Genomic DNA, 27,175 nt, shown 5'->3' with positions numbered 1-27,175 from the left:
TCCTAAGCTGGAGTTCTAACAGTTCTGAGTAAAGGCTCTGCATTGAACTAAGTGTGTGACTTAACACAGATCTTTAAACTCTCTCAGTCCGCTCATCTATGATATCCAGGGTTGTTGAGGAGGAGGATAAAAAGGATATGTAAAGCACTTAGAATAGTGGAAAAAGTGCTCAAAGCTCTTTTTTCCCTACCCATGCAGGGCTGCGCTATTCAGGCACCCAAGACAGGCCACACTGATACCACTTCTCATCAGCCTGAGAGCCCGGGCACACATCCCTACGCTGGCTGGCTCCGGGCCCTCCGCAAGCAGAGGCATTGGCTATTCTTAACCACCTGCTCAGCACGTCAACGGACCCTTCATTTCAGGCTCCACCAGCCAGCAGAGCCCCAATGCCTTGAATAACAAGAGGCCAAGGGGCTCCTGTGGCCCTTTGCAAAGTGAAAGTAACTAAAAGTGTTAGTCTCAGTTGTGTTTGACTCTTTGCGACCCTGTGGACTGCAGCCCTCCAGGCTCCTCTGTCCGTGGGATTCTCCAGGCAAGAATACTGGCGTGGGTGGCCATTCCCTTCTCTAGGGGATCTTCCGGACCCAGGGATCGAACCGAAGTCTCTTGCATTGCAGGTGGATTCTTAACCATCTGAGCCACCAGGGAGGCCCAGTCTTTTGCAAAGGGCTCCCCTAAATTGATCAGGGGTACACCCTGAACTAGCTCTACATGGTAGCAGTGGAGGATGGGAGGGATAAGATGGGGACAGAAACTTTACAGATGTGACTGAGTCCCAGGCATCCTCTCCTCTGTTAGGTGGTCCTGAGAGCATGCATGGGTGTGTATACACAAACACACACACACATCCTTCAGGTGCCACGCAGAACATGCTCCAACTTACTCCAGCTGGTGGAGGTCTTCACACTTGCTCAGCAACCCGCACAGCGGCTCCACGTGCTCCTGGCGGAGGCCGCAGTCAGTGAACCTGCGGCAGGAAGGGAGATGGGGTCCCTAAGCTGGGTATAGCTTCGAAGCTCCAGCGGGGCTTCACTCAAGCTTGGACTCTCTAGAAACATCCAGCACCCACCCGTACGACCTGCCCCGCCCAGCAGATCCCACATATGTTTCCTCTTTGAGGGGATGGTTCTCAAAGTGGGGTCCCTGACCAGCCCCAATAGCACTCCTTTGGGAGCGTGGTGAGAGGCACATGCTGGGAACACAACCCAGACCCGCTGAACAAACAGCCTCTGGAACAAGGCTCTCCAGGGTGATTCTGATTCAGTCAAGGTGAACTATAGCTCTTAGGGTCACTTTAATGAGCAGACATGGGGGTGGAGTGGAGGAGACCCAGAGTGATGTCTCCTTATGCGGAGGATTATTCATACTGGAATCAAAGTAATAGTAAAGTCTGTCTTTGAGAGGCTTACACGGATACCACACAACAACAAGGTAAATGAATAGCTTATGGCCAGCTAGCAACTTAAAAAATAAACTTAGAATGATAAAGTACCTAAAACCAGTAACTCAAATTTTTATCAGTTACTTTCCGTTTTTTTCAGTCCCAAATTCCTTATTATACTATTATTTATTTCTTATTTTTAAATCAGCTCATTCTTTTTATTTAATGCACTTATCAGAAAAGAAAACTTTGTATCACTTACTCCAATAGAAAACTAGCATTTCCTGCCCTAAACAGACCGTAAGGATAAGGATGCAGGAAATGAGGACAAAATATCATCATTATTTTCAAGCCAGATATTGGCACCTGCTGAGGGCTCTCCTCCTACAGCTTAGCAGACATGAAGAGGTGTTACAGACATGCTAAGAGGCAACTGACACTTCCTCTTGGCCTTGTGCGTGCTTGGTGCTTCAGTCATGTCTGACTGTGACCCCATGGACTGTAGCCCCCAGGTTCCTCTGTCCATGGAATTCTCCAGGCAAGAATACTGGAGTGGGTAGCCACTCTCTTCTCCAGGGGATCTTCCCGACCCAGGGATCTAACCCAGGAATATCCTGCATTGCAGGCAGATTCTTTACTGTCTGAGCCACCAGGGCCTTAATCAAACACAGAAATTTTGAAAAAGGAAGAATCTGATGAAAGTGAACCAGTAGTCAAGTATGGATGTGAGAGTTGGACTATAAAGAAAGCTGAGCGTGGGAGAATTGATGCTTTTGAATTGTGGTGGAGAAGACTCTTGAGAGTCCCTTGGACTGCAAGCAGATCAAACCAGTCAATCCTAAAGGAAATCAGCTCTGAATATTCACTCAAAGGACTGATGCTGAAGCTCCAATACTTTAGCTACCTGATATGAAGAACTGACTCATTGGAATAGACCCTGATGCTGGGAAAGATTGAGGACAGGAGGAGAAGGGGACAACAGGGGATGAGATGGTTGGATGGCCTCACCAACTTGATGGACTTGAGTTTGAGCAAGCTCTGGGAGTTGGTGATGGACAGGGAAGCCTGGCGTGCTGCAGTCCATGGGGTCACGACTGAGCGACTGAACTGAACTGAAGTACTCTACTATCAGCTCAACCTCCTAAAAATCATCCCATCCTGGTCTATGTCCTACATTTTGGAAATAAGATTTGGAAACTATGAAGGTATTCTAGAAGTCACCATCGTGCTGGGTTAGGATAGGAACTGGAAAAACTACCGCCCAAGGCTGCCTGTTTTATATGACCAGCACGCTAAGAATGGTCTATCCATTTTCAAATAGCTGAGAAAAAGAAAGTCAAAAGAAGAGTAACATTTCATGACATGTAAACATTACACGAATTCAAGTCTCAGCATTCACAACTCCAACTTTACTGGCACACAGACACGCCATTGTTTATATATTGTCTGTGCTGCTTTCAAACTTCTGATCTAACCCTTTACAGAGCACATTTGTTCACCCCTGGGCTAGGAGCGCTGTAGCACTGCCTGGATTCAAGTCCTAGCTGCACCCCAACCTGTGGCGTGACCACAGCTGAGAGGCTTCTAGGATGTAATGTGCATGAGGCTCTCAGAATGGTGTCCTGCAGATGCTCAACAAATATCAGCTCTTCATGTATTGTTATTTCACAGCTGAGAAGGCTGAGACACAGAGGAGAAAGGTCTGGTCCATGGTCACTTGGTGAGCCGGTGGCATCGGGTAGCTACCAGAAATGTCATCTGTGCGTTTAAAGGTTGCCCCCTCAGCCCATCATCCTGCCTCCTGTGCAATGCCTGCCCCCGGTCACCGAGACAACCACAAAGCATTGGTCCAGGAGTCAGGGGAGGGGGCTTTCGTAACTGTGAGTGCCGCTTGTGTTTTATATGTTGCCTTGTATCATCTTTGCCAACAGCCTGCAGTCTACCATCTGCCATCACCAGCTCCCTTCTCTCAGTGGAAGCTGAGGATCGGAGAGCTTAAGGAACCTGCCCAGGGTGCCAGATCCTGGTGAGGCTGGGATTTTTTTTTTTTTTTAAGATTTTATTTATTTATTTTTGACCATGCCACATGGCATGCCAGATCTTAGTTCTCTGACCAGTGATCAAACCCATACCCCACTGCAAGCGAAGTGCAGAGTCTTAGCCACTAGACCACCAGGGAAGTTCCGGGGCTGTTAAAGCCTGGGGGCAGGAGTGGAGTGGAGTCCTTTTCCTCGGAGCAGTCCTTGAGCTCTAATCCAGTCTGCTGTGGACTCCTCATTTGCCCACGACAGTGCCTGGCCCTCTCAGTCTGTCCTCTGCTCTGGACATACGAGAACTGTCTGTCTGTCCCCGATAATCCCCTATCATACCAGGGCCCGGTTCCGGGGGACTTACCAACAGCACCTGTCTTCCTGCTCTTCACTAGACCTGAGATGCAGCGTCAAATGACGCAGGGACCTGGAACAGACAGCACCTTCGTCAGCCACCTTCGACCACAGCTTCAGGATGCCCCCAGGGGGCAGGTTCCCCTTCTTGAGCAGCTGAATCTCTGATTTGGGTCCCGCTGCCCTCACCCCCACCCTTCACATCCAACAACCTCCAGCACCACCCTCCCAGCTGAGTTCTGGTTGCCCCAGGGCAATGCCCACCTGAGATCCACCTTCTGAACCTGTGGGCACAGGCTGAAGAGGTCAGCTAGCAGGAGGGGGCTCTCTGGAGGCAGTTGCATCTGGCTCAGTCTGACAGGGAAAGAGGTGGGGTCCTATGTGAGCAAGTTGGAGCCAAGCAAGATCGGTGGGCAAGAAACCTGGACACAAAGGATGGGGGGCACTGGCAGGTGAGCCAGGCAATAAGGAAGGAGGCAGCGACTCAAGAGGGAAAAATAGGAGCTTGGGGTCAATTGGGCTTAGGTTTGGCTCTAGTCCTGCTTGTAGGCTGTGTGTCCTTGGACAAGTCACTTAACCTCTCTGAGCCTCAGTTTCCTTATCTGAAAAACACGGACTACTTATGACACACCTTCCTCTAGGGTGTTGTGAGTACTGAAACATTAAGCTTGTGCACTGCCTAACACAATACCCCATGCTTGTTGTGTTGTTATTATTATACTGCTTTTATCCCAAGGACTAACAGGTGAGCCCTTGCTGACAGGGAGCGGGAAGATGCAAGCCATAAGAGTTTCTCAAGGTCAGCACTACCAAGATGATTCTTTGGTATTGGGGGCTGTCCAGTAGGAAGTTTAACAGCATCCCAGACCTTACTCACTAGATGCCAGGAAAGATTGAGGGCAGGAGGAGAAGGGGATGACAGAGGACGAGATGGTTGGATGGTATCATTGACTCAGTGGACATGAGTTTGAGCAGACTCTGGGAGATAGTGAAGGACGGGGAAGCCTGGCATGCAGCAGTCCATGGGGTCACAGAGTCAGATGTGACCAAGCAACTGAACAACTCCCTAGATGCCAGCAGGAGCACAACCTTCCACCCCCTCCACCAAAGACAACAAAAACGTCTCCATCCCGAGTGTCCCCTAAGGAGCAAAATCACCCACAGTTGGGAAGCATTGCCTTAGAGAAAGTGACTTGCCTCCATCTGCCTCGCTCCATCAGCCTTCCATCAGCGTGTCTTGTCAGTTCCACCTCCAAGGTCCACGCTGAATCTATATACTTTCCTCTCCCCTTCCCCTTCCCAGCCCCCTCGTCTCTTATTCTGGCTGCACAGCTCCTCCGTGCTCTGACTTGCTTGTCCCGGGATCCCTTCTCCACCCAGCCGCCAGACTAAGCTTTTGAAAACACAAATCATTCCTCTCCTTTTCAGGTCTCCTTGGGCAAAATCCCAAACTCCTCCCCATGGCTACCAGGCCCTGTGTGACCGGGCCCAGGCTTGTTTCTCTACCTTCTCTCCTACAACTCTGCTGGCCACTGTGCTCTGGCCGCACTGGCCTTCTGCCTGTTCCTTGAACACACAAAGCTCCACCCTGCCTCAGGGCCTCATGCATGCTGTTCCATCTCCTTGGCATGCTGTTCCCTGCTTTGCACAAGGCTGGCTCCCTCTCCTCCCTCTGGCCATACCCCAGTGTCCCTCCTTAGAGGTGGTCCCTGACCACTCTCGCCATTGTCTAAATCACCTCCAATAATCACTCTTTACTATATTACCTAGAAAAATACATTATCACTGTCTGAATTCATCTTATTTGCTTTCACTCTGCTTATTGACCTCTCCTACTACAAGGTAAGCTCCAAGTAGACAAAGGTCTGGTCATTTTTTTTCCCTCTCCGTTGTGTCTCCAGCACCCCAAACAGTGCTTCAGAGCAGCGTACAAACAGTATGGACTGAGTAATACAAAGCTTAAGCACTGGTGAGAGTCAGGCTGGTCACCTCATTCCAAAGACAGATGAAGAGTCGGGCACTGGTGCTGTGTGACCTGGGCATAGAGAAGCCCCTCTCTGGTCTGAGGTTTCCTACTTATTTATTTTAACCTGCAACTTATGTGTCCCAAGGAACCCACCCTTTCCTGGCAGGGAGGAACCATAGTGGGTTCTGTATTTTGACGTGGGCTCTGCCACACTTGGGGCTTCCCTGGTGGCTCAGACGGTAAAGAATCTGCCTGCAATGCAGGAGACCCTGGGTCGGGAAGATCCCCTACAGAAAGGAATGGGCAACCACTCCACTATTCTTGCCTGGAGAATTCCATGGACAGGGGAGCCTGGCAGGCTACAGTCCAACACTTGCCCACCTCTGAGAAGTCACATGTCTCCTCCCTCTCCCATAGGACTCAGGGATAAGTAAGATCCTGGGTGTGACGAGAACCGTCTCAGGGCTGAGAGATCCTTAGCAGGAGTATTTAATGTTGCTGTTTTTAATGGTACAATTTAATTTTCTGCTGTATTTTTCCATCTCAGCTACAGATGCTTTTGCTCCCTGCTAGAGAAATATTTAAAGTAAATCCTTTTTAAATTCTAAGCAGTCTGAGCTGAAATTAGAAAACAGAGTTTTAAATACTTTGGGGAATGCTGTTTAAATTCCCCTTTTACAGAATTAGATGGTGACCTTTCAAAACAAGTGTGTGATGTATACATGACCTACAACTGTAAAGTCTCTTTAGAGGAGCAGGTGACCTTTCTGTGGGTAGGAAGAGGTAAATTGGCCCGGTTGTCACAGGCTTTCCATTCTTCAAGGTGCTTTTAGAGCAACTGTCTTGTCTGAATCCCAACCCTGGGGGGAGGGTGAAGACTACTAGTCCCATTTGTCAGATGAGGAAACTGAGGCTTAGAGGGGTCCAATAACTCCTCCGAGGTTGATAAAGTATTAGCAAAGAGCTGAAAGCAGACTTAAGCTCCAAATTGTGCCAGGAAAAATTATGGAACAGTTCAAGAGAAGGATGGAGGGACAGAAGGGAATGGCTTTCCAATGCAAGAGCCTCAGCTCTGCATGGGGAAACGGGGAAACCAGTCTTACTGCAGCAGGCTTAGCTGGGGGAGCTGCGGTAGGTGGTGCAGCAGGGTCTCCAGGCTCTGGTCACTCAGCACCTCGCAGGACAATCTGAGAAACAAAGCATCTGAATGAGCTGGGGGACATCGGGAAAAGCTAGATGGGTTCTATACCAGGACTGCCCAAAACACCCCCTCTGAATACTGGGTCCTTGAGTTATCATTGAGGCTGGAGGAAAAGGAAGGTCGTACATGCTTGGGAAATGCTGGGTTAAGTCACATTAACTTTCTCGGCTGCAGGACTTCTCAGAGCCTTTAATCTGCCCTTGTGCCTTGTGAATTTCTAAGGGGCTATAGTAGGTATATTTTTCCCCAAAAGACATGGACAAGAAGGATCATTCTTTTGAGGGCCTTGAAAACTGGTACTCAGTGGAACATAACTTGTTAAGAAGAGAATGCTGCCTTAACTCAAGGTAGTGAACAGACCAGTGGCAATTCAGGCATTTAATGGGTCAGCAAAGAAGAGACGCAAGGTAGCTCGGGTCTCTGATTGTCCATCAAAACCAGACCAACCAGCTGATAGCTTGTCTAGATAACTCATCAGAAGCCAGCCCTCTTAGGAGGAACTCCTGATACCCACCCTGTGATCTCTGCTCTGGCTGGAGGACTGTGTTGACCAGCATCTCCCAGCACTCTGGGATTTACATACAGCCCTCCCTGGGAGTTGGGAGCCACCACCTGACCCCCAGAGGCATTTGGACAGTGTTTTTCTTCTGCCTCCTCCCCTCTTGCTTCCCCTTCTTCTCTCTCTCCCTGTCCTTGGTCCCCTGAAGGCTGCCCTTTCCCCTTGCTGGGGTTGTCAGGAGCACCCCAACATGTGCTTTTCTGGCTGGAGGGGAACCCAGCTTGTGGGGAACAGTGGCAGAGGCCGCCTGTGGTTCTGGAGTTGGAAGCGAGGAGCCTGTCAGGACCCAGGCTGTAGGCTCAGCTATACCTCCTCTGTCCTAGGACTGGGTCTGGGGCTCAGGGCACAGGCAGTGGCTTTCATTGAGGGGTGGTCTGACCACAAACACCAGTGGCTTTCCACTGGACACCCAACAGACATAGTGCCATGGCCTCTGCTTGGGTCAGTGCTGGGTTTACACACTGTTGTTGTTTTTGAAGCAATAGAACCTTTACCCATTACAACATCTCACATGGAATGCTGAAACATACACGTCATGTACCATGATATAAACGATATTAACAAGCAGGGGTGAGTGGGTGAGGGAACTCTGGACTAGCTTTGCAGCTTTTCTATAAAGCAAGTCACCAACTGTTCTAAAATAAATGGTTTGTTTGAAAATTCATTGGTTCCACACGTCTCGATATTTCAGGAAAGCCACAGTGTTCTGTGATAGACAAAAGGTTGTTGCAGAGCTTGTTGAGATCCTGTGTCTGTTAACAACATCACACTCCCTCGTCCTCTGTGTCCGTATGTATTTGAACAAGGAGAGAGGCATGAAAGGACACACCCCTGGTGTCAACATAAGGATATTGTTAACAATGATAATGTTAATAATAATGGATAATGAGCTTGTTGCAAGGGCCAGAAGGGCATTGGAAATGGGAGCCAGAACGCAAGGGAAAAGAAAAAACCTAGAAAAATGGAAAGAACATATGGGGCAATGTAAAGTGAAACTGCAGAATGTAGCTGGCCTGTGACTTCAAACAGGAAAAAGCTGTATACACAAATGGAGAGGGCCACCAGGACAAACAACGATGCTGAGTTGAAAAGGGAAGGGGTTATTTAGGTGAGGCAGGTTTGTCTTGGGTTTCTTTATTTTACGGTAATTATTATAAGAAAATGACAGCAATGATGATGCGGGCAGGAAAAGTCTGACTGACCACTTTGCAGATGACAAAGCTGAGAACCAAGGGGTTAAAGCCATTTATTTGCCTTAAGTCATCCAGCTGGTCGGTGGCTGAGCCAGGACTCCTGATTCTAAGCCCAGCCTCTGGTCACAGACCCATGTATTCTGGGGTGAGCTGGTATCCAGGGTGGACGGGGTCCCCTGAGGAGGAGCCTTCAGAGTGACAGGTTCCAGCCAGAGAGGCAGGCCCAGGTGGGAGCCAGGGTGGGGCTCCCAGGGTGGGGTGGGGGCAGACTGGGGCTCCCAGGTGCCCTGAGTTGAGCAGATGGGAGATGAAGCCCCAGGCCTGGCACAGCCTCTCTCGGGGGAGGGGTGAGGTGCCTGAAGCTGGGGCCACTGGGAGGCACCGAGCCTCCAGGAACTCCCCTGGGGTCGGGCTGCGGGGTCTGGCAGGAAGGGACCAGGAAGGACTCACCTGGCCTCTAACCAGGCCACCCACACCCCAGGCCACTGGGCAGGTGCCCATGCTGTGGCCCTGGGCTGTGTCCTCAGTACTTACTGGACTTCCAGGGGCCCTGGGCACTTCTCCAGAGACTTGCAGAGGTAGGAGAGGCTCAGGGGCTCCAGCTGACATTCCTTGAGGCTGAAAAGGAGCCAGCAGGCATGATGAGGTCAGGGAGGGCTCAGGGACCCTGTGCAGCCCCCAAACCTGCAGGCCACTGGCCCCTCCCCTGACACGGAACACCCCACCCTCTACAGGCCCCAGGCCCCCTACTCTGACAGTCACAATCAAGGCCCCCTGAGTGCTCAGCAGCTCTGATCCAGTCCCAAGTCCTCCTGGGACTCCTGCCTACATCCAGGCTACCACTTTCACTTACCAGCATTACTTTAACATCCCCTGGGTTCCCCCTCTTGCCTCCCTGCCAGCCTCCACCCTGCTGGCATCTTATCTGTAACAGTATAAATCTGACCACCCTCTCCTGTGCTGAAAACCCTTTGTGGATCCCCAGTATCCTTAGGGTAAAAGTGAAACGCCTTTCCCACGTCTCCACTCACCTCCACTCTCCCCATATAAGCTTTAGCCACCCAGAAATGCTCCCCGGGAGCCAAACCTTCACTCTCCGCCACTGCCCCCTCCCCACGAGGTGTTTATACCCTGCCTGCTTCCTGCCCCTCCCTGCTCCCCGATAACCCTGTTCAGGAACCAGCTATGAGCTACGGTGTGTCTCTTCTTAGGTGAGGAAATCAACCCCAGAGACAGGAGGGGCCCAGCCAGGGTCTCACAGCCCCTCATGGTAGGGCTGGGAAGTCTTCCGAGAAAATAACATGGACTCCTCCACAAGGGGAATGCTGGATCCCGCAGCCCCATCAGCAGCCCTCCCAGACTCTCCACTCCCTCCCCCTTCACCCCATTGTGGTTACCCCCAAACAAGAGGCAGTAAGACGGTACCAGAAGCTCCTGGGGACGTGGCGCTGACCAAATCCCAACCGGGCTCCAGCTCGGAACTCTGGCAAAGATCCAGCAGCCAACAGATCCCTGCAAGCGGGGAAACCATCTTGAGAGGAAAATTCCAAGCATCCATACTGGAAGACTCGACTCATTAGGGCTGGTAGGAGCCCTTGTCACAGTCAAGCCCCTCCCTGGACAGATGCGGCAACCGAGGCCCAGGGAAGGGAAGTCAGAGCGAGGATGCCCACAGCTTATACCTGTCCACGTGGGCAGCACCTGACCAGGTTGAGGGGTGCGAGGACAAGAGCCCTCCTCTTTCTGACCATCACTGTGGGCAGCATTCACATGACTTCCCCTCTCTGTGCCTTGATCCTTCTGGTTTCAGAGAGTCCCTAGAAATGGAGACCCTAGCTCTGCAAGCAAGACCACCCCGGCTTCAGGCAGCCCACTTACTACCGTAAGGCTTTTCTCTAAGGCACTGTCTGGAAATGCACTCTGCCCAGCTGGCCCCACTTGAGGCGCCCTTGTACCGGCCAAGGTGAGACCAGGTGGCCTGCCTCCACTAGGGGGCAGCCCGGAGCCCTGGCACAGGAGGAACTTGTTTACCGCAAAGGCATGGAAACTTTTTCAGAGCACCAACGGTTCTTGGTTTCTCAAATGTGATACTCAGCGTGTGGAAGGGCAGTGATTCACAGGAAGGGAGGAGTCTGCTGCCGCTGCCGCTGCTAAGTCACTTCAGTCGTGTCCGACTCTGTGTGACCCCATAGACAGCAGGCAGCCCACCGTTCTACAAAGGTCTCCGGAGGCAGAGACAGGGCTGCTCCCCGCCACCCTCCCACACAGCCGCTATCTGCTGGCACCTGTCTTGTGGTAGCATCATCTGTCGGCTCCGCCCTCCCTCCCACATGCAGGCCTTCTGAGAAAAGATTTAAGGCAGCTCATTACTGCACGTTAATATGGGGAAGAGGGTTACAGAAGTGATCCATTCCAGCCTGTCAGATATGGGTGGGTTACTCTATAGCTAACAGCAGTCAGTATGGGCCTGGGGGTGGGGGCACCTATAGGAAGTGGGGACCAGAGAGAGAGGGGACCATACCCTGTCCACACCTCAGAGCTTCCCCTCCTTACCTGCCTCTTTTGTCGCCTCTCAGGATGACGTGTTGGCTCGCAGAGCTGTAGACAGAGAGAAAGCAGTAGCGTAAGAAAGGGCCAAGGGCTCCCTACCCGGGCAGCGGCAAGGCAAGAGACCAGACACGCTAGGTTAATTAATGGTGGCCTGTTTTCTCAGCAAACGGGACAATAAACATACTACATACAAAGCACGTCACTGACAGGTCTTTGATGCTCACGATAAAATTGTCCACGTCACAGACGAGGAAACTGAGGTATAGAGAGACCTAGTGATCTGCTCAAAGCAACCCAGCCAGTGAGCAGTGAGCCTGGACTTTTGAACCTGGTCTTTCTGCTACTGCTCCACCTACTCTGGGAAGGGGGAGGGGAGGAACGGGCAGATTTTACCTGAAACCAGGGAAGATCTGCTTTGCCTGGCCCAGGGCTGCTTGGCTGGGTGCCTTCCCTTTTTCTTCTTTTTTTTTAAACTTTAAGTTTTGTATTGGGCCATAGCCAATTAACAATGTTGTGGTAGCTTCAGGTGAACAAGGAAGGGACTCAGGCATACGTATACATATATCCATTTTCCTCCAAACATCCCCCCCATCCAGGCTGCCGCACAACACTGAGCAGAGTTCCCTGTGCTATCAGTAGGGCCTTGCTAGTTATACATTTTAAATATAGAAGAGTGTATCAGTCCATCCCAAACTCCCTAACTATCCCTTTCCCCTATCCTTCCCACTGGCAACCATAAGTTTGTTCTCTGTGAGTCTGTTTCTGCTTTGTAAGTTCATTTGTATCATTTCTCTTTAGATTCCACACATAAGGGATGTCATACAATATTTCTCCCTCTTTGTCTGATTTACTTCACTCAGTGTGACAGTCTCTAGATCCATCCATGTTGCTGCCAGTGGCATAATTTCATTCTTTTTAATGGTGCCTTCCCTTCTACACTCTCATCAGCTCCAGAGACCCCACCACTGGGGCGGGTCCCTGAAAATTCAATGGCTACCGGAGAGCGCTCAGTTTCCTTAGAAGTCTCCCAGGGCAATCCAGAGAGTTTAAGTATGGGACAGTATACGGATTGTGTCCCATGGTGCATTTCGAGAAATTTGAGCATTCCTGGAGCTATATTTCATCATTCATCTATTCAATCATTCCACAGACACACACCAGTTGTTCACTGGGCCTGGTATCACACCAGAGCCCTGAGGATGCTGCGTCATGAGTGGGACAGACGAGGGACAGGACAGGGTCCCAGGGGCACTCTCACCTGAATTCCAAATGTAGAAGCCACCGCAGAGTAGAGAAGCACTGGGTCAAACTGCACACACCCTCCAGGGACAAACGGTTCTCACTGAGGCTGGAGAATCAGAGGGATGTTGTGGACGAGGTCACTCAGGACTCAATAACACCCTCTTTGTGGTTAGAGCACAAGGTTGGGGAGGGCTGTCCCTCTCTGTACCAGACAATGGAACACTCTGAACCCCAGAGTTACTCAGAGTGTCTCTGCTAACTTCTTATTGTACAGATGGGGAAACTGAGGCCCAGAGAGCAGCAAGGTCTGGCCTAAGATTAAGAGACAAGTTGGTGACAGAGCTGAGATTAGAACTCAGTGGTTCCCTCTATCTATAATGAATCTGGGGTGACTTGTGCCTCGGTTTCCCCATTTGATCCAGGAGGGGCAGTGCCCAGTGCTAAGTGAAGATGTGAGGCCCCTTGGTGAAAAAGCAGAACAGAGCTTTCCTCTTTCATGGCCTGTCAAGCCATCCTAGTGGTTTAATATTTGCCACTTAACGTAGCACTCCTCAGGCCCTGGGAGACTGGCAGGTGGTGCAGACCCTCACAGGCTGGAAGCCATACCAGCAGCCATTCCCAGTATTGACAAGGTCACAGGAGGATATTCTGGAAGGCTCCTTGATAGCTCAGCTGGTAAAGAATCCGCCTGCAATGCAGGAGACCCTGTTTTGATTCCTGGGTCAGGATCTTTTCAGGAGGGAAAAGATCCCAGGAGAAGGGATAGGCTACCCACTCCACTATTCCTGGGCTTCCCCTGTGGCTCAGCTGGTAAAGAATCCTCCTGCAACGCGGGAAACCTGGGTTTGATCCCTGGGTTGGGAAGATCTCCTGGAGAAGGAAAGGCTAACCACTCCAGTATTCTGGCCTAGAAAAATCCATGAACTGTATAGTCCATGGGGTCATAACAAGACACGACTGAGCAATTTTCACTTCACTTCATATCTGCATAACATTTGCCTCCATCAGTGAGGCTTTCCTCCCCACCCTCTGGAGGTTGTGAACAGGAACAGAAGCAACCTCTGCTTGTCCCAGCCTCCCAGAGAAAGGCGGGTGGAGTGGGCAGTGCTCTCAAGCCACAGCACGGATTATAGTCCAAGCCACCGCCACCCGCTTCTGTGTTTCCGTGTGAACTGACTAGAACCAGGAGCTCAGAGAGGTGATGTAATTTGTCCAGGGACACTGGGAACCTAGGACCTATAACCAGGTTCCTGTGGCCAGAAAGGCTCTCCTTGAAGAGCCAGGGAGGAGGAGGAGCGGGGGGCGTGTGAGCCTGGAACACTTGGACCTTTAAGGGCCTAGAAACTCTGGTTGGCTGCAGGCAAAGTCTGGGGGTTCCCGGCCTCCTTCCAGGGCCCCCTCCCGTAGTGAACTTCTCCCCTCTCTTGGCAGGTGCTCAGGGCTCTCAAGTCTCCAGTCACACTGCTTTGGATGTCTTCTTTAGTTCAAACCGCCCTGCCAACCCGGCCAGGGCCCCATCAAACAGCCCCTTCCCCAGGGCCAGAATGGCTGCCAGCTGTTACGTTAATCAGGAAAAACTCCCCAGACCTTCCTGCCTGGGCCTTCCTGAGAGCATGCACAGAGACAAGGAGCCAAGTTTGAGAAGTGAAACCTCAACTCAGAAGCTGGGTTGCAGAGTCATAGAATCCAGTTTCTCTTTTAGTGAGAATCACAGCAGTAGCTACCCTGTCCTGAATAGGACCACCTGTCTGATTTGATCTTTATGATAACCCCAGATGGGAATGAGATGGGACACAGACTATCCCACCCCTTCATCACCATCCCCTCTGCCCCCCCCCCCCCCCCCACGCTAATCCTGATGAGATCCCATCTCAGAGGCTTTGCCCAGAGGGCTACTCACTTCAAGGACTGCAGAGAACCCAGTCCGGGGAGCAGCCGAGCCAGCAGTGCCACACCTTCATCCCCCAGAGCATTGCCTGATAAGCTGGGAGGGGTGATGGGGAGGACAAGTCAGTGCAGGGTGCCAGGGGTGGAGATGGCAAAATTTCAAGTCTCCACCCCTGGTACTCAGCTACTCAGCGTCTCCCACAACTGGGATACGGTCCTGGGCTGCCAGGCTGGATCTCAGCACCCAGCACTGGGTCAGGTGGGGTCCCCCCAACCCCGGGGGTTCTCATCTTCAGGTTTGTGACCCCCAAGGGATCAGAGTTGGGCTTCAAAGTGTCAAATGTTGGGCGGTGGGCTATGTTTTAGGGGGATGAGTCACGACTTTGACCAGGTTCTCTAAGGGGATGCAGTGGGGAACGAACACATGATCTAAATCTTAAGAAACAAAAAAACGCACCACACTAAGACCTACCAACTGATGGCCCCACCCAGCCACCCGCCAGCCACAACCACTTACTCAAGGTGACTGAGGCGGCAACTTCCTCCCAGCGCTTTGCAGAGCAGCTCCAGGCGCTGGGCTTGCAGGGCACAGTGCGTCAGCCTGAGAAGGGCAGAACCACAGCCCTGCAATGCCCACACCGCTCAGCAGACAGGCCCGCCACCCCCAGACACACAGGTGGAGGGGCTGGTGGAAGGGTGTGTCTGGCACCCAGACAGACCAAGAGGGACCGACACATGGCACACAAGGATGTCACACGGGCCATAAGAGTCGGAGTCAGCAGGCGTGCTTAGCCACTTCATGTCTGACTCTCGGCGACCCCATGGACTGTAGCCCTCCAGGCTTCTCCAGGCAAGAATACTGGAGTGGGTTGCCATGACCTCCTCCAGGGGATCCTCCCAACCCAGGGATTGAACCTAGGTCTCCTGTATTGGCAGGTGGATTCTTTACCCCTGAGCCACCAGGGAAGACACAGAGATAAGAGGAGGAGAGGAGAGAGAGAGAGATTGAGAGACAGACTGACGGCCAGAGGAGGACAGATGGACAGAGAGGGAAATTTGGATGGACACAGACACAGAGAGAAGGCTGGAAGAGTTGTGATGGGAGCCCTGTGGGGCTGAGCTGAGCCCTTAGGCCTAGGCCCCTGGATCAGGAAAGAAGGGGCTATGTGCTACCCATTCTCTGTATCCAGAGTTCCCATAACTCCTCAGCTACTGGAGGTCTGGAGGGCTAACAGGGGTGGGGACCTTGGGCAGGGAAGTGACTGAGGGGCTGCCCTGTGAGCCCCATGTAGGGTGGGCTGGGCAAGGGAGGCGACAGGCAGGAAAACCAGACTGTGACAGCAGGTCACGTCCTCTGGGAGCACCTGGGGCTGGGGCCCAGGGACAGACTCTGCACCCAGGAAGGGAGGAGGCTGGAGCCATGGAGGAGCCTGCAGGCCATCACGGTGGTACCTGATCCTCGGGGAGCGCAGAGATGGCTCAGAGGACATCTGGAACATAAGGCTGTCAGGAAACGTAGCCCTGGAGGGACACACACCAAGGCCAGCCTCAGCAAATGCCTTACCCACTGTCTCAAACTCCAGCCTCAGTGCTACTCCCCACCATTCAGTCCCTGTGTGAGGCCTGCGGACAGTCAGAGATCTTGGTTTCAACAGGTCCTCTTGACTTCCTGGCTGGGTAGCCTGGGACAAATCACTCAGCCTGGCACTGGGAGAATATAAGTGAATTGCCTTAGTTTGCTGCCTCTCAGTTAACCTTGGCTCTTAGTATCTTTGATCTCATCATCGTCTGTGTCTTCAAAGATGTCAGCCTCAGTGGCAAGCAAGCCTTCAAAAGCTCAGATCCTACAGAAGAAGACTGTAGTTGAGCACTGAGCTGAGTCTCTGCCTGTGTGCTGGGCTGGGCAAACCCAGGAAGGAACCCTGGAGGAGGCAAACACCCTCTAAACGGTCCTCACACCAAAGGGAGCCTGACGTTCTGACCAAAATCAGAGCTGCAGACCAGGGGTCCTCTGGGTTTAGGCTGCAGGGCCTTAGTCTCCCAGGAGGAGCTCTCTGGCTACTCCACCCCTGTACCAGGCTGCATCTGGCACCCTAGGGCTCTCTTCAGGGACCACTTTGGGAAAGGGGGGAGGTGGTTCGTCCTTTGAGCCTCCCCTTTTGGGTAGCATCCCAGCCGAGCCTGCTGACTTCCTGCACCTTTGTGAATCTGTCGTCCCCACCCACCACGGCTGACTTGCACAGTCTAGCTGTGGAGCTCAAGGAGGGCATGGTCCGGGCTGAGGGCTGGGCTGGGATGACATCAGGGCCCTACCTGTTCTGGATCCCCTCCTGCTCCTCCAGCTCTGGGGCAAACGTGAAGACCACAGTTTTGTGCAGCAGGCTGCAGAGAGAAGAGAGGAGGGAGGAGGCAGGTGGTTTACGGGGTTCCCTGAAGTCATTTTTTCAGCTGGGCCTCTAAGGGGTCACCCCCCTGCCTCTAGCTGCAGCACTTCCTCTAATTTGCCCTAACATCCTCTGAGGTTTCTGGGGGCCTGGAGTCTTTCTACTGCAGAAATTTCATAAAGGTATGGGCCCTCATTTCCTGGTAAGTCTTTTCTTTCTCTGAAATCAAACTTCAGCTCTGCTTTCTCTGTGCCTCAGGCTGAAACCTCTCTTCCTCCTTCCTGCTCCTCTGTGCCTGGAGGCTGCGGGTGCTCGGCCCCACGTGGGGAGGCCACTGCCGGGCCCGGACGGGCACTGGCAGTCCACAGAAGGCTGTGACTGACAGTCAGCGCAGCCCTAACCTCGCCTTCCCAACTGAATGTTATAGACACCAGGTTGTCCCAAAAGTTCATTCGGGTTTTTCCATGTAATGGAAAAACATGCATGAACTTTTGGGCCAACCCAATATATTTCCAATTACAAAAGTCATTCTTCTTCCCTCTAGAGAACTTAGAAAACAGAGTAAAGTAAAAAGAAAATAAAGAAAATTCACCCACAATCTCTTCCACATATCAATTACCACTGATGGTATTAATAACATGTGGAGTGGGCCCTTCAAGTCTTTTCTCTTCTTAATGCAGTTAACAGTCTTTCTTTTTCTTTCTTAAACAATGGATATATTTACAGGTTCTCTCTTAAAAATTAATATTTCAAAGGACAGATGAAGCAAGGGTTACATGATATTAACAGTTATTGGTGGGGGCTGGGGAGTTCATTATACTATTCTCCCTTTCAGTGTGATTGAAAAGCTTTATTATATAAACAATGAATTAAAATTTTTATGTTTACTTAATAGGCCACAGTCTTCCCTCTGCACTAAAGCTGCAGCTGTATCATGGTTCCCTCGAGTTCTTTCTGGAGGCAACTTAGTCTATTTAACTAATAGCACTAATATCCTATTGTTAAAGATTTAAGTTATTTTCAGTTTTTCCTATTACAACCAAGACAGAGATGAACACCCCTGCAGGACTAAGTGTTTGCACCATCACAGTGACCTCTTCATTATAAATTCCTAGAAGTGAATACAGTGACATTTGCAACACCATAGGGGCCTTTACTCAATTATTATATACAGTGAACCAAGGTCCCCTAATTCCACCTCTTGGGTGAACTTGGTCTCCCTTTCCTCCTCTGAGGAATGTTTAAAGCAGGGCCTTCAAACTAAGTTGAGAGTCCCTGTGGGTGGGGACCATGTTGACATTTATTAACATCTGTCCTCAGCTGCCCAGATTGAACACAGAGACTTACAGAAATAAGGTTGGGCCCCATCTAAGGTCAAGCCCCCTTAGAAGCAGAGTCCCTTGGTCACCGTGTACATGATGTCCTGAGGGTCTGATCTCAGGAGAAATCAATAAGGGACAGAGGGAAGCATAACAGGGCAGATCCTCAGCCAGATCCCTTGGGGTGCATGAAGAGCACTAAATGTTTGCCTCCCCTGAGGCAAAGGGGCTGGTAAGTTACACCTCTGCCTCCATCATTGGCTATTCCCGGTTGGGGGGACAGGGTGGAGGTGTACGCTCCCAGGCATCACTGGATCTTATCCGCCCGGGTCAGTTCTCCAGAAGAGGTATAAACTGTGAGCGGCCAACACCTTTAGTAGCTGGGAATGGGTGCCCAGCTGTAAAGGGGTCTGGGCAGGCAGCAGCAGCTTCTTCTATAGGACCCAAAGGCCCACGGCCAGAAAGAACGCCGAAAACTTGGAGAGGGATGATGGGAGAGCCTGGGAGCTCCACGCTGTGGGTGGCAGTGGGTGACGGTGGTCCGCTGGGAGTTCCTACCTGATATGTAGCTCCGTCAGGGTTTGGCACGTGTTCACCACACTCAGTACTCCCAGCACCCCGGCCACAGAAAGCTCATTGTCGCTGAGGCTGTGGACAGGAGGAGGGAGGCAGCCATCAGCAGGTGGTTGGAGTCCCGGCCCCAGACAGCTCCAGCTCCTCTTCCTGGCTCAGCAGCTGTCACTCTTGGAATGTCCTGGGTCCCTAACCAAGGGGTCTCAAAGGCTTCTGGCCCAGGTGGATGAGCCAAGAGGCATGTGACCCACACAGAGAATAAAGTTCTCCAGCTGGAGCAATAAGCGCTGACTTACTGTTTTTGCCTCTCTGATTCTGTTTTCCAATCTGAAAAATAACCACTATTTTAATCCCATTTTTACCAATGAGGGAAACTGAGGCCAAGAAACACTATGTTACTTTCCCAGGATCACAGAGCTACTGAGTGACAGAGCCAGGGTCTAAATCCAAGGCCAAGAATCCAAATCACTGTTAACCTCAACACCCTCCCCCACACATAACTCACACTTGATGCTAAGAACCCAAAACATCCCCCGCAAACAGCACCCTACCCCACCCCATGCATCACCACAGCACACCCAATAGCCCACTACCCTTTCTTTTCATCCCACCAACACCACAAGCCATCCTTTCACCCCCAAACCATACCCCCACCCTAACATACTACTTTCCACTCCAATATCCCAACCCAACACACCAGCACCCATCCACCCAATACCCTAAAGCTGCGCCAGTAAAACACTGCACCCCACCCACCACGGGGCGGCTGTCAGGGCAAACTGGAACACAAGCTACTGATGTACACTGAACATGCTCTACGTGTACAAGCGGTTTTCATAATGGGACCTAGGTGGCGCATGCCAGAGGCAAGAGCAAGACGTGGCTGAACGTCTTGAGTTGGGAGAAAGCATGGGAGGTCATGGAGCAGCATCATTTCTGGCGACTGTGGGCACGGGGATCAGGGGTGGCAGGGACCAGCTGGGGCTCTGCTAGACCCTCCCTGGTACCCGACAGTGGGGCAGGCAACTCACTCCAGCTTCTTCGTGATGTGCAGTTGGGGAGCAGCCTCTGCCATCAGTTGACAGCCTTTATCTTTGAGCTGGTTCCCTGAGAGGCTGAGACAGAGGGGTCTGATGTCCTGTGCAGCTAGGGTGGGGTGCCCCCTCCACCCTCAGCATTCACACAGTCCCTCAATGACTTTAGTCAAAGCATCACCCCAATAAATGAGACTCAGTTATAAAGAACAGTGAAAGATTGTGTGCTATATGCCTGAAACTGTCCTAGGTGCTTTCATGATGTTGGATGTTGAATCCTCATAACAACCCTGTGCAGTAGGCACTATTATTATCCTCACTGTACTGATGAGTAAACTGACTTCCCGAGTGGTTGAAATATTCGATCAAAGCTGGACCTGGGATTTGAACTCAGGCAGCCTGACTTTAAGGCCCCACCCTTGACTGTTTCCTTATGCTACAACCTACATAATTACTTCTTATGATGAGCTCCATGCTTATAGGGGGATCTGATCTAATCTGGGGAAAAGAGAAGACTTCCCTGATGTTTGAGCTACTTGCTAGAAAAACTAGGAGTTCAACAGGTAAGGGGTGGGAGAGAGATGAGGGAGGGGGTTCCTGGTAGCAGGGAGAGCACAGTCAAAGACCCTGTGGCATAGCACATTCAAGGACCTGAACAAGAGCCAGTATGTCTAGGTTAAAGATTGAGTGGGGGCTTCCCTGGTGGCTCAGTGGTAAGCGATCCGCCTGCCAATGCAGGAGACATAGGTTTGATCCCTGGTCCAGGAAGATCCCACAAGCTGCGGAGCAGCTAAGCCCGGGCACCACAACTATTGAGTCTGTGCTCTAGAGCCTGGGAACTGAAATTATTGAAGCCTGTGTGCCTAGAGCCTGTGCTCTGCAACAAGAAAAGCCACTGCTATGAGAAGCCCGTGCACTGCAACTAGAGAGTAGTCTCCCACCTGCTGCAACTAGAGAAAAGCCTAGTTGAAAAAAAAGCTGCAACTAGAAAATCCTAGAAAAGTGCAGCAAGGAAGACCCAGCACAGCCACAAAAAAGTAAATAAACAAATTAAACAAAGAAATAGATAAATAAGATTGAGTGGGAAAGTGGGGTCAGATGGGGCTTGTGGGGTTGCGGGCTGGTTCTGGATCAGACAGTATTTAAGGATTTGGACTTTATCCTGAGCAAGGGGAAGGGGCAGGCAGCAATAAAAGGCAGTTCACTGCCAGGTGGAGGTGGCCAGGATGGAAGCAGGGAAACCTAGTGAGGACGCGTCCAAGTGGAAGGTGAGAGTGGTTTAGATTAGGGAGGTGGATGAAGAGGATGGAGAAAAGAGAATGGTCGTGTCATGCCACATGTGGGATCTTAGTCCCAGATCATGTGCGGTTTTAGCTCCCCTACCAGGGATCAAACTCATTCCCCCTCCAGTGGAAGTGTGGAGTCTTAACCACTAGACCACCAGGAAAATCTCAAGAGAATGTCCCAAGGGAACTATACAGGGGGAAGGACAACTCAGGATAGACTGGCTATAGGAGGAGGGCAAGGGGGCTATGCGGTTGTCTGATCTGTGTAACCAGGGGGGTGATGAGCCCCACCTGCGGGTGAGAACACGGGAGGGACAGGCCTGATGGTGGCTGGTGGAAGCTGGTGGGAGCTGGGTGGAAGTATGTGAGTTTGGTAAAAACCAGCTTTTAATCCTGTCTTGGTTCTTGCAATGGGACAACATCAAGGCTGAAACTTTGGTCATCAAGGCTGCCTTCATCTGCCCATTCATCTTGCCCCAACCCAACTTCAAGCCCATTTGACTTTCTGGGATGATCCTGGCAGGGGTCCCTTCCTGGTGACATAACAGGACCTCCAGTGATCCCCAAACCACACTCTCAAAGGCATCACCCAGGAGTTGGACATCCTGAGAACTTTCTCCAGTCCCAAAGAGGTCATCTCATGCTACTCTGGGAGGAAGACAGGGTGAGGGACCTTGAGGGTTGTGGTTTAGAAGGTAAGACCTAAGTGCCATGAGCTTTCTGCTTTGCAAACCTCTGTGAGGATAAGGACAGGAGTCAGACTGAGTCTGAACCCTGGCCTGGAGTCTTCCTAGCTTTGTGACTGTGAGCAAATTTACCTTTCTGTGGCTAAATTTCCTCCACTATAAAATGCCCACAGTAGCAGTACTTACATCATAGAGATATAAGGATTAAATGAGAGGATGTATGTAAAAGTGCCTGGTACGTGACAGGTGCTAAATAATGGTAGCCGTTCTGATGATCTGATTCCCCCAAATTCTTAATGAAGAGTGTGCCCTTCCCCACACCATCCACCCAAAAGGCCTTGCCTACGCTGCCCTGTCCTCCCTCCCGCCTCCTGTCCCAGTGCTCCCCATGATACTCACTCCACTTCATCCAGTTGAGGGCCTTCCCGCAGCTGGGCTATGAGCACCTCCACATCATGGACCCCAAGCTGACACTTCTGGAGCCTGAAGTGGGGGTCAGAGCAGAGAAGCTCAAGGTCAGAAGCTACACTATGGCTCCTGTAGCTCTGAGTGTGGCTGCTGGGAGCTGGAGGAGCCAGGAGGCCAGCAGACCTGGGTTTAACCTCGGCCCTGTGTTTCAGTAGCCGAGTGACCTTAGACAGGGCACCTAACCTGTCTAAGACCCAGTTGCCTCCTCTACCAAATGGGGCTAATGTGTACTTTGCAGGTTTTCAAAACAATTAAAATGAGGTAATGGGTATAAAATATTACAATGTCAAGTGCAAAGCAAAGGGCTGTTGAATAACAGATTTTAGTGTTGTTCTTATGACAGATGCTCCTGGTTCAGGCTAGGATGGGTTATTCATATCCTTTCCCTGCCACACATCTGCTTTTCCCTTTATCTTCCCTGCCCCTGCCATGACTCCTCTGGCAAGGTACCATCTCCCCACATCATATCCCTCCCCTCAGGGCAATGGATCCCACCGTACCTGAGTGCCAGGCTTCTTCTCTGAGCCTCTTTCCTCTGGTTGGCATTTCCCTGTAAGTCTGGGTCTCTGGCAAGAACAAATCCAGCATTAGCTCAGGAGACCCAGGCATGAAGGACCAAACCTTTCCCCTTAGTTTCTAGGAAATGATAACCCTACAGCATGACCCACAGTCAATGAGTAGCAAAGATGGGTGCTTGAATGTACTGAAGGTGCTATTCAACAAAGCAGCAGAAAACGAGGTCTGCAGTCAACTGGGGCCTTGATTCAAATTGTTTCTGCCATATTTAGCTGTGTGGCCTTGGGCAAGTCACTTCATCCATCTGAGGCTCCACTTTCTTTTTTTAAACTGGGGTGACAACATCCAACACATAAAGTGATTGAATGAGACAACATATGGTCAAGTGTCTGGCACAGGCATAAAACTGAAGCTTAGTAAAAAGAAGCTGTTATTGTTAAGATGTGATGGTCTTCACTTGTACCATCTGTGGTTCAGAAGGCTGGGAGAATGGATGGAATGGTACATAGGTGCATATGGTGGGAAACCAAGAAAGGACTGGGGGCTGCAGGGAAGCTGGGACATCACAGGTTTTCACCAACTTCTAGAGCGGTGCTGTCCAAAAGAACTTTCTGCAACGATGGAAATGTTTTCTATTTGTGGCATCCACTATGGGAGCCAGTAGAGTCACTCATGGCCATTGAGCCCTTGAACAGTAGCTAAAGTGCTGATGAACTGAAATGTTCATTTTACTTAATGCTAATTAATATAAAATTAAATGGCCAGAGGGGCATCATAGCTCTATGCAGTCAGAGGGTAAAAACATATTGGTCCTCCCAAATCCTTATGAAAAAAGTAAAAGTGTTAATCGCTCAGTTGTGTCTGACTCTTTACAACTCCCAGGACTATAGCCCACCAGACTCCTCTGCCCATGAATTTTTCCAGGCAAGAATACTGGAGTGGGTAGCTATTCCCTTCTCCAGGGACTTCCCAACCCAGGGACTGAACCTGGGTCTCCTGCATTGCAGGCAGATTTTTTACCATCTGAGCCATCAGGGAAGGCCCCCAGATCCTTGAATAGGTGAGCAAATTGAGGCTCAGAGTCTTATGAGGACATACAACTTCATTCATCTCTTGAGTCTCACAAGGGGGAGGTGTGACAGAAACACATAAAAAAAATTTTAATGGGATGGTAACTTCCCTATTTCTGCCCAGCCAGGAATAGCCAAGCTGGAATCCACAAAGAGCTGAAACAGCCAGCATTTGCATGGCAACTGGATGCCAGCAGTGTTCTAAGCACTTTAAATGTGTTAATTTATTCAATTCTCAGAACAAGTCTAAGATGCTGAAACCATAATTGCCTTCCTTCTTTTTTAGTTGGAAGTGTTTCCCTGCCTAGCAATGCCAAACTCACTGTGTCTTCATGCCCTCCCTAAGGGTCTGATCACTCTGAGACTTCTGAGGATACCTTCTCATCACAGGAGCTGGATGTGGTCCAGAGACACTAGAGGAAGCTAAAACCTTGGCCAACTCTGAGAAGTAAGTCATTTCTCAGGGAAGCAGTAGCAAGAAAACCCGCCTGCATTCCAGTTCTTAAGTTCTTTTGCAATTTCCCCCATAGCTGCCTAAGGCCAGATTGCTTCTCAGAATGAGCCCAGACTAGCTCCATCCCTAGCTTCTTACCCTTGTAGCTCAGGATCTGTCTCTGTGGGCGGGGAGAGGAGGAAGATGAGGTCCGTCTCCCTGTAAGGTTGGACACTGAGCTGTGAAACCAGTACATCACCCCCACCTGTGCACCCCAGGCTGCCCCAAACCTCCAGAGAAAGCTGATTTGAATTCACAGAGAAACAGCAGAACCAGTGAAAGTGCTCAAAATCAGACAATTGCGCAAATTGCTCAAAGTGCTCAAAATGTACAATTGTGACTATGACATTGCTAGATGAATCCTGAGTGGTTTAAAAAGTCAGGAAAACACTTTTTCTTTTTTTTTCTTTTTTTGCTAGAAAAACAAAAATTAGGACTGCTGAGAGTTTCTGCAGGAGTCAGTGTTTCAGGATTAAGAGGCATGACATTTGATCTACCCCGTGACCCAAACTGGCAATGCTAGTTCAGCACCATGGAGAGCGACATGTGACTCAGGATTCCTTCCACTCTGCCCATAGTTCCTAGATTTGCTGATTCATTCCCTCATTCATCCACCCATCCATTTATCTTTCCATTCATTCACTATTTGTTGAGTACGAGGTGCCAGCCTGAGTTAGCCTCTGGAGATATCAATGTGAGTAAAACAGACTCACGCATATACACATAGGTCTTACAGATCAGTAGCCTCCTCCTTTTCCCATCCCCTACTTTCTCCTCCCCCTTTTTCAAGACCCTGAAGGCCAGGACCCCACTCCTGCTCACCTGACCTGCAGCATCCTGATGGTAGGGCACGTGACCGCCACCTTTGTCAAGGAGAGTAGTGTTGACACGGAGACATTGTTGCGGCTCAGGCTGCATGATTGTGGCAAGGGTGCCAGGAATGAATCCCCCTTCCCAGACACCCCAGACTCTCTTTGTCTCCAAAGAATGGGTGGGTGGGGGGAGGGTGTCTTAGGCAGGGGCAGTAGAAAGACTGCTTACTCAAGTTTCTGGAGCCGTGGTAGGCAAGAGAGTACCTCCACGATGTTCAGCACTTCCCTGTCCTTGAGCTGATTGTCCTGGAAGCTGCAGAGAGACCAAGGCCCAGTCCCTCAGCTCTGGAGTTGGGAGACTTGGAAGCCCCAGTTGGCAGGTGACAGGCATGGCCATCATCAGGCAGGAGACACAAGACAGGAGCCCACAAGAAGTTCATGGTATCCAGCAGTTCTAGGTGGGAGGAGAGGCCCTCTAATGGCCTCACTTCTGTCCCTGTTCAGTCCTCCTGGGGGAGTTTCTGCCTGGTGGCCCAGGGGATGCAGATGATGGACAGCGAGGTCTCATGAGGGGTGTAAAGACCCAGGGCCCTGTGCTCAGGGCTCTAACTCAGGATCTGCCTGAGACCTGAGTTCATCAGGGTCTCTAGGCTCCCAGGTGATGAGCAGACTGGGACACAGCAGAAGTGGCTCCCGGCCTCATCTCTGGTTCTGATTCATCCAGAACCCTAGGCCAAGCACTGTCCTTTCTGACCTCACATTTCCCACCTGTCTACAACCAGCTCTGCCTGGATTCTGAGCTCAAGGGACAAAAGAGATGAAGAGTGTAAGGGTGGCTCTGTGTGGAACCACTTGGTCAGGACAAAAGATTGGTGATAGTGAACTTGATGACATTTACTTTTCTTTTGTAATTATTGAGAGTGATCTTCATCTTTTCTCCAATCACCCAGAGTGACCGTGAACAAAGACACCCAGCAGAGGGGGCGGAGTAGAGCCCGGTCCAGCTAATGCTCCTCTCAACAAGCAGTGCACCCTGATGCTAGCTGCATCTGCCTGGACAAAGGGGTGACTTCTAAAGCTCATAAAGGTGCCATATAAGGTAGCAGAGGTCCTGCCAGGGAACTGCTGGAGAGGATCCCTGGCCCCACCCTTCTCAGGTTACACATCACAGATACAAGGCAGGAGTATATTCGTGCATATGTGTTTAGATGTGTATGTGGATCTAAGTGTGCAGGCATATTCTGCTGCATGTTTGCATGCAAGTGGGGCACGTACTTAAGTGAGCAGGTGAGTTTAAGTGTGTATAGACATATGTGCATGAATATGAAGGTATGTGTATGCTTCGTGCCTTTATGTGTACCCACCCAGCACCTGCCTACACACTGCCATCCCTTCTCTCAGGGTCACAGAAAGAGGGGAGGGAGCCTCAAAACTCAAGCTCCTTCAAGATGGCCCAAAATATTAGCACTTCTCTGGGAGCCTTGAGTTTGGACCCAGTCCCACCTGTTTCTCAGGCTGATGCCTCCTCTCTCTGGGTCTCACTGAAGAAGTACTGGCCAGACCCTAACGGAATACACAGCACCCAGTCCAGGCCCAAGGAGGGCCCTGGGCAGTGAATTCTCTCCTCAACCAGCGAGCCCTCCTGGAGATCACTCACCTGACCTCCTCCAGCTGTGGGCAGAAGGGCAAAGCCTGCACCAGGTGGCTGATGCCTTGAGCAGTGATCTTACTTCCTGCTAACCTACAGGGGAAGCAAAGATGGCAGGAGGAATGGGGATGGGGAAGGGGGTAGACCAGGAATCTTCCCTGTGTAGGGCTGAGGGAAGGGAGGGGAGTTTCAAGCATCCCCAGCTGAGGATCCATCTTGGTTCCCAGGTCTGACTCACCCCAGCTTCTTCAGGCTCCCCATCGTTGGCAAGCTCTTGGAGAGGGCTTCTGCAAAGGCGTCCCCACACTTCCGACTCTTAAAGCTGCCACAGGAAGAGGCAAAGTGGCAGAAGATCAAGGATGGGCAGGGCTTAGAGGAGGTCATCACTTACCCCTCCTCTGAGGGGAGGAATTTAATACAGTAATGACAGTAGTAGCAGCAGTAGTAGTTGTAATTGCTGCAGTAGTAACAAATACACATATGGCAAACAGCGCTGACTTTCCACCAAAACCTACCCTCC

General features: G+C 51.0%; 1 protein-coding gene across 6 annotated transcripts in view; it reads right to left on the bottom strand.

Moving 5' to 3' along the window:
• The window catches only part of NLRC5 (NLR family CARD domain containing 5), a 93,517-nt gene that overhangs the window by 19,979 nt on the left and 46,363 nt on the right, over positions 1-27,175 (bottom strand). For all 6 annotated transcript variants that reach the window (XM_061387277.1, XM_061387279.1, XM_061387281.1 and 3 more), the window contains exons 8-28: positions 26,894-26,977; positions 26,665-26,748; positions 25,237-25,320; positions 25,018-25,107; positions 24,295-24,354; positions 22,617-22,682; positions 22,048-22,131; positions 19,674-19,757; positions 18,628-18,717; positions 16,680-16,748; positions 15,819-15,887; positions 14,884-14,967; positions 14,380-14,463; positions 12,496-12,585; positions 11,241-11,285; positions 10,113-10,199; positions 9,222-9,305; positions 6,838-6,921; positions 4,033-4,122; positions 3,779-3,841; positions 887-970 (exon numbers count right to left, since the gene is read on the bottom strand). In XM_061387277.1, the coding sequence (XP_061243261.1) occupies positions 887-970; positions 3,779-3,841; positions 4,033-4,122; positions 6,838-6,921; positions 9,222-9,305; positions 10,113-10,199; positions 11,241-11,285; positions 12,496-12,585; positions 14,380-14,463; positions 14,884-14,967; positions 15,819-15,887; positions 16,680-16,748; positions 18,628-18,717; positions 19,674-19,757; positions 22,048-22,131; positions 22,617-22,682; positions 24,295-24,354; positions 25,018-25,107; positions 25,237-25,320; positions 26,665-26,748; positions 26,894-26,977 (1,659 nt within the window). The remainder of the gene's footprint in view (positions 1-886; positions 971-3,778; positions 3,842-4,032; positions 4,123-6,837; positions 6,922-9,221; positions 9,306-10,112; positions 10,200-11,240; positions 11,286-12,495; positions 12,586-14,379; positions 14,464-14,883; positions 14,968-15,818; positions 15,888-16,679; positions 16,749-18,627; positions 18,718-19,673; positions 19,758-22,047; positions 22,132-22,616; positions 22,683-24,294; positions 24,355-25,017; positions 25,108-25,236; positions 25,321-26,664; positions 26,749-26,893; positions 26,978-27,175) is intronic.

Source organism: Bos javanicus, chromosome 18, assembly GCF_032452875.1.
Source record: "Bos javanicus breed banteng chromosome 18, ARS-OSU_banteng_1.0, whole genome shotgun sequence".
Taxonomy (NCBI): Eukaryota; Metazoa; Chordata; class Mammalia; order Artiodactyla; family Bovidae; genus Bos; species Bos javanicus.
Note: the sequence above shows the minus strand (reverse complement) of the source record. Positions and strands in the feature narration are given on the sequence as shown.